Source organism: Arachis ipaensis, chromosome B05 (assembly GCF_000816755.2).
Source record: "Arachis ipaensis cultivar K30076 chromosome B05, Araip1.1, whole genome shotgun sequence".
Taxonomy (NCBI): domain Eukaryota; kingdom Viridiplantae; phylum Streptophyta; class Magnoliopsida; order Fabales; family Fabaceae; genus Arachis; species Arachis ipaensis.
Window position 1 is genome coordinate 109,217,986 of NC_029789.2, and position 7,060 is coordinate 109,225,045.

The following is a 7,060-nucleotide window of genomic DNA, read 5'->3' on the forward strand; positions in this document are numbered from 1 at the left end:
AACTGCTTAGTATATGAGATGGTCGGCCTCATTAAAACCTGTCCGAGTAAACCCTCCTTAGGGAAAAACCTCGTGATCAGGAAAAAGAGTACCTGACCAACTCACAATTACAAAGAAGATTTAACTGTAGTACATTTTCAAGGACGAAATGTTCCAAGTGTTGGGGAGGGGTGTCCCTTCTATTGTTTCCAGGCAGTACGCCCCCTTTCTGATGACTTTAGAAATTCGAAAGGGGCCTTCCCAATTCGCAGCTAACTTTCCCTAACCTGGTGGTTTCCGTATCTCTTCCATTCGTTGCATGACTAGGTCTCCTTCTTGTAGCGTTCTTGGCCTTACTCTTTTATTATATTGTTTCATTATCATTGTTTGCATGGCTTGCTACCGTAGTTTAGCCAAGTTGCGTTCTTCATCGATTAGGTCGATCTCGGTTGCTCTCTCTGTCGAGTTGTCTTGTTCGTTGAAGTATTCGGTTCTACTGGATCTTTGGCTGATTTCGACTGGTATCATGCATTCTGCTCCGTACACTAGTCGGAATGGGCTTGCATTCGTGGTTGTGTGTGGTGTTGTGTTATAGCTCCATACTACTTCAGGTATGAGCTCGGCCCACCGACCCTTAGCATCTGTTAATTTTTTTTTAATGCCTGCAAGATAACTTTGTTAGCAGCTTCTGTGAGCCCGTTGGTTTGAGGGTGCTCGACAGAGGAAAAATTATGTTTAATGTGTAAATCTGTCAGATATGATGCAATTTTTCTATCCGTGAACTGCCTGCCATTATCAGACACGATTTCCCTAGGTAAACCGAATCTGCATATTATCGACTTCCATATGAATTTTGTACATTTTCGGCTGTGATTTTTGCGAGGGGCTGTGCCTCAATCCACTTTGTGAAGTAATCGATGGCTACAAGTAAAAACTTTACCTGTCCCATCGAGATAGGGAATGGGCCGAGTATATCCATCCCCCACTTATGGAATGGCCAGCTGATGTTTGATGCATGCAGGAGCTCGGCCGGGTTGTGAATGAGTGGTACGCACCGTTGGCATGCATCGCATCGTTGTACTTTATTGTTGCAATCCTTTCTCATTGTTGGCCAGTAAAAGCCAGCTCATAGGGTTCTTGTGACTAGGCTTCTATTTCCGGTATGATTCCCGCATATTTCGTCGTGTAATTTGTCCAAGGCAGTTTCTGCTTCTGCTGGCACGAGACATTTCAGAAGGGGTTTGGAAATTCCTCGTTTGTATAGTTCGGCTCCTAGCAGAGTGTACTGAGCTGCTTTGTATCTGAACGACCTCGGTGCTTCACCTTCTGGTATATCTCCATTTTTTATGTAGTTGACGAATACATTTCTCCAGTCTTCTTCCTCCTGTGATAAGCTAAAGACAGATTTTGTATCTAAACTAGCTTCTGTTAGTGTAATATGGTGGAGCTTTTCCGTTTGTTCGGTCAATCTATGCGTGGCTAATTTTGATAGAATATCGGCTCTGTAATTTTGATCTCTAAATATGTGTAGTATTTCGAATTTTTTAAAAGACTTTATTAGGGTTTTGACCGAGTTTAAATATCTTTCTAAAAGTGTGTCTCGTACCTGAAATTGGTCACTTACCTGTTGTACCACGAGTAGTGAGTCACAGTGTACTGTTAGAAAAGAGATTCCTACTTCCTTAGCCAATCGTAATCCTGCCAATAAAGCTTCATATTTGGCTTGATTGTTTGTTGCTTGGAAGAGGAATTTGATCGATTGCTCGGTCTGGACCCCTTCATCATCCTTTAGGAGGATCCCTGCTCTACACCCATTTTCATTTGACGCTCCATCTACATATAATTCCCACTTCTTGTCTTGTTCATCTTTGTATGTGAATTCGGCCACAAAATCGGCTAGTGCCTGAGCTTTAGGTGATCCTCTTGACTTGTATGATATGTCAAATTCAGAGAGCTCAATCGCCCATTTTTTCATTCGTCCTGCTAAGTTTGGTTTTGAGAGTATTTGGCGGAGGGGGTGCCCCGTGCGTACTATGATCGGGTGCGTCTAAAAGTAATGTCTCAGGCGCCGAGCTGTAATCACCAGACCAAGTGCTAACTTCTCTATTGTTGGATACCTTAGCTCGGCGTCTTGTAGGACTCTGCTTACGAAGTATACTGGGTGTTGCTCGCTCCTTGTTTCTGTTACGAGCACAGAACTGATAGTGTTAGCTAAAATTGAGAGAAAAAGTAGTAGTGGTTTACCTTGCTCTGGCTTTTGTAATATAGGTGGCGATTCTAGTTTTTGCTTAAACTCAGAAAACGCTTTTTCGCAGTCAGCCGTCCATGTGAACTTCTCTGATCTTTTTATTGTTTTGAAGAAATGATAGGATCTTGTTGCTGCAGCTGGTAAGAATCTTGATAAGGCGGCTAGGCGCCTTGTTAGTTGTTGCACTTCTTTGATTGTTGTTGGCGATTGCATGTTTAATATGGCTTGGCACTTGTCTGGATTAGCTTCTATACCTCGATTTGTTAACAAAAACCCGAGGAACTTTCCTTGTTTTACTCCAAACGCGCATTTTTCGGGATTGAGCCTCATGTTATGTGTTTGTAGCTGTTGGAAAACTTCTTTTAGGTCAGCCTCGTATTGTTCTTCAGAGCTGGATTTGACGACCATGTTATCGACATATATCTCAATGCTTTTTCCGATTTGGTCTTTGAATACTTTGTCCATTAGTCTCTGATAAGTGGCACCTACATTTTTTAGCCCAAAGGGCATTACTTTATAACAGAAGTTACCTTGGTCGGTTATGAACGTTGTCTTATCCTCATCGTCCGGGTGCATTTGGATCTGATTATATCCCGAATAGGCGTCCATAAGGCTTAGCACTTTGTAACCTGAGGTATCATCTACAAGTCTGTCAATGTTCGGCAGAGGATATGAATCCTTTAGGCAGGCCTTGTTCAAATCTGTGAAATCTACACACATTCGCCAGCTTCCTGTGCTCTTTCTGACCATAACCACGTTGGCCAGCCATGAGGAGAATCGGACTTCTCTGATGAAACCTGCATCGAGAAGTTTGTGTTTCTATTGCTGCTGCACTTCTTCTTTCTGCTCCTAAGTTTCATTTTTTCTGACGTATAGGTCGGGCATTCGGGTTAATTGCCAACTTGTGGCAGATAAAGTTTGGGTCGATCCCGGGCATGTCGGCCGGTGTCCAAGCGAATAGGTCAGCATTGTCTTTCAAGATGTTCTTCAAATGTTGCTTTCTCCCTGCAGAAAAAGCTGATCCAACATTAGTATATTAATTATCTGTATGTAATTGTACCTTTTCAAGATCGTCTGTTGGAGAGGGGCGACCGTGGTCATCTCTTGGATCCATGTCTGTTAGTTGTGGGATATGTTCCAAGTTGTACACCGAGTTAATCTTCGGGATGGTTTCTTTTGCAGTCTTCAACAAGCTTGCATTGTAACATTGCCTGGCCTCCCTGTGATCGGCGTGAACCGTTGATATTGTGTTATCCTGCAAGGGAAATTTGACGCACAAGTGGATTGTGGAGACGATGGCTCCGAAGGAGTTTAGGGAGGGGCGTCCTAAGATGATGTTATAAGGGCTGGCGCAGTCGACCACTAGGAATTGAATGTCTAGGGTCTTGGAGTTTGGTGGTTCTCCTAATGTTGTTCTCATCCAGATGTAGCCGGATATAGGGACTCTTTCGCCCGAAAAGCCTGCCAGCTCCCCCCCGACGGTTGTAGTGAAATATCGCTCAGTTGCATCTTTTTGAATGTGGAATAAAAAAGGACATCGGCGCTGCTTCCTGGGTCGAGCAGCACCTTTTTCACAGTCAAGGGTCCCATGCTCACTGAAATTATGACTGGGTCATCTAGGTTTGGTGCTCTTGTTTTGAAATCACCAGCACCGAAGTTGATGGCGGTTGAGGAGGTTGGTGTTGGGGAGTTTTGTTGAGTTCCTTCCATTGTCATCATGGCTCTGTAACTTCGCTTCCTTGCTGTGTTCGTCATTCCTCCCCCTGCAAAACCTCCTGAGATGTAGTTTATGACTCCTTTGGTGGTTGGGGTTTCGACTGGGTCTCGCCACGATCCTTTGTCTCTGCGTTCCGAATTATACTTCGGTTTACTTGTATCTGCGTCCTTCTGACTCCTAGAGCTTATATACTTCTCTAATAGCCCCTGCCTTGCTAGTCTTTCCAGCAAATCTTTAGCAGCTACACACTCGTCCATGGTGTGACTGAATTTCTAGTGGAAAGCGCAATGCTTCCCTTTGTCTACATACTTCTGATCCTGGTACGTTCCGGCCTTGACTGGCGGCTTTATCAGTCTGTTGTGCAGTATGTCCTTTATGATGTCCTCCCTCCTTGTGTTAAACCTAGTATATGAATCAAACTTTGGAGTTAGTTTAAAAGATTTTCTATGATCTTTGGCATTGGACCTGTTTGACTTGTCCTCGTCTTTCCGCGAAGTCGGCCTTTCATTCCTTCGTGTTTCGCGGAGTTCTTCTATTTCAATCTGTCCCGTGGCTTTGTCTCAGAACTCTTCTAGCGTCTTTGGTTTGGCCACAGCTATAGCTTCTTGGAACTTCCCTAGTCGGAGCCCACTTTTGATAGCATGCAGTTGTACTTCTGGGTTTAAGTCCGGGATTTCCATGGCCGCCGTAGTGAAACGCGTCATGTATTCCTTGAGACTTTCATGCGGGCCCTGCTTGATTGTGCTAAGATAGTCTAAGTCTCTGACATATATTTTTGATGCTGCGAAATGATTGATGAACATCTTGGCGAACTCGTCGAAGCTAGTTATGGATCCTGCAGGCAAATTAGAGAACCATAGCAAAGCAGCTCCATCCAGGAAAGTGGGAAAGGAGCGGCACAGAATGGGGTCGCAATCGCTGTTGAGGAACATCATGGATTCGAACTTGGTGACGTGGACTTTCGGATCCCCGATGCCTTTGTATGGCGCCAGGGTCATCGGGAGTATGAAATTCAGAGGCATTTTATAGCTCATTATCTCTTTGGAGAATGGATTAGCTTGTCTCCTCCCGTGCTTGGGGGGAGTTTCTGCTGTTTTAGCGTTGGATTCTGATTGATGCTCTTCGTTTTGCTCGGGACTAGTCTTTTTACTGTGCTCCTTTCAATCTCCGTTGTTTTGTATTACTGCCAGTAGTTCGGCCATTCGTTGGTTTTCTGCTAGTAGCGTGGCATTCGCGGCAAGAAGATCGGCGTTAGCCCAGGGAGATTGATGAGTTTCGGAATGATCCGTCATCGTCCTATTCCTGCGAAGAAAGAGAAATGTGCAGATATGGGTGAGCTAAAAATAAATGTATCCTCAGGGGGGTTGGAATTTAACGCGGCCCACGGTGGGCGCCAAATATTCCGGCAAGGATATTGCACTGGATCTATACATCGGTCTGGTGGTCCGATGAGTGTTCCTGAGCTGACGTTAGCTTGGGCCGACATTATCCTTGTGAACTCGAACCCGAGCGTGGTACCTGTAAAAAGGACTCCGACACTCAAGTCAGTAACAGAATAAAGTATAACTAAGATCGAATATATGAGGTTGGGAATGAGCAATATAGGGTGAACTGAGCAGTTCTATTGGGTGAACTGAGCAGTTCTATTGAGTGAAGGTATTTTCTTTTTCGTGTCCTGCTCAATTTTACCTCTTCGGATTTATAGGCTCAGCGTGTAGTCTGATCGGTCAGCGTATTTCGAAATTTTGGTGAGTGGATTAACCGGATATGCTGGCATGCACGTTGGCTCCGTGATTCGAGCATGTGGGCGGTTTTGAAAGGTGACCGTTGTGTCGAGGTATATCTCGGGCGTGGCCGAGATTCTTGGGTGCAGTACATAACCCTTCACATATTTAAATCAACCCTTCAAACATAAGTCTTTTCTTGAGAAATAAAGCTCAATCATAATTCTCTTTTCAATAATTCAATTCAAAGCATAATTCATCATTTTTTTTAAATAATTCAATTAAAATAATAAAATTCCTAAATTTCTAATTTTATAAATGACATTTCAATTAAAGTTTCAGATTTTATAGAAATTTCGGCAACATCTCTCCTAAAACTTAGATTTTGCCATCTTTTTCGGGTCCCAACCTAACCAATCTTCAACCCTTTCCATCGGGTCCAAAATCAAATCAGTTTCCAATAATGCAGAATTCAGAATTTCAAACTATCAAAATTATTTCAAATCAAACCATCCCATAAATCTCCAATTTAACAAAATCAGTCAATAGTGCAATCAAATAGACAACTATATTCATCCAAGACAAACCAGATAATTCATAAGACTTACATAATCACCAAAAATGTATTTCACACATCATATCAATTTATAACAATTCTAATTTTAAATAAATTAATTTTTAGAAAAATCTCCTACCTCGACAAGTCGAAACCATAACATAAACGCATCAACTGAAGTCTTTTCACTCAACCCGAAATCAACGGCAACTTCAATTCCAGCTTTGCTCACTTTCGCAATAGCATAAACAGCTTTAAAACACAACATGCAACCTTGGTTACTAACTCCTAAAACCATTAATATCGCAAAGACTTTAATACATGTAACAAAACACTAATGCGGGGTCTCCGAAATAGAAATACTTATGGTAATAACAAAACGAAACAGCAGCGGTCTCCGAACCAGTTTGGTGGCAGCCCCGGTAGCCATCCTAAGCGACAGCGGTGAACAGAACTCCGGCGACAGTGACTAAAACCAACATGCAGTGATTGTAACGTTTTCCCAGAAATTCAAAAGAACTAAAATTAACTCGAAACCCTTACCGGTAGTGCGTTCTCCGGCGGCAGAGGCAACTTCATCCCCTCTCATCCATAACCAGCCTCGACAGAGATAGAAGCTTCCAGCGACGGTGATTTGGACGAAGGCGGCGCTGATGACACGAACAGCGACTGGGCGCGGTGGCTAGACTGGTCGCGACCCTCTCTTCCTCGCGCATCTCCCTCTCTTCGCGGTTTTGTTACTCGACAGTGGCTCATGGACGGTTCGGCAGCGATGGCTCAGTGGCGTGGTCTCCCTCCAAGGTCCGACGACGATGCGACAGTGGCGGCGAGGCGTG

At 43.8% G+C, this 7,060-nt stretch overlaps 2 protein-coding genes across 2 annotated transcripts; both read right to left on the reverse strand.

The window, feature by feature from the left end:
- LOC107640846 lies at positions 3,644-4,201 on the reverse strand. The gene has a single exon (XM_016344347.1). The coding sequence runs from the start codon at positions 4,199-4,201 to the stop codon at positions 3,644-3,646; it is 558 nt and encodes a 185-aa protein (XP_016199833.1).
- Positions 4,505-4,942, reverse strand: LOC107640844. The gene has a single exon (XM_016344346.1). It carries the CDS (start codon positions 4,940-4,942, stop codon positions 4,505-4,507), a length of 438 nt encoding a protein of 145 aa, XP_016199832.1.

What these genes read in the sequence shown, in the direction of transcription:
- LOC107640846 (XM_016344347.1), bottom strand. Translation starts at nt 4,201, where the DNA reads ATGGACGAGTGTGTAGCTGCTAAAGATTTGCTGGAAAGACTAGCAAGG.
- LOC107640844 (XM_016344346.1), bottom strand. Translation starts at nt 4,942, where the DNA reads ATGACCCTGGCGCCATACAAAGGCATCGGGGATCCGAAAGTCCACGTC.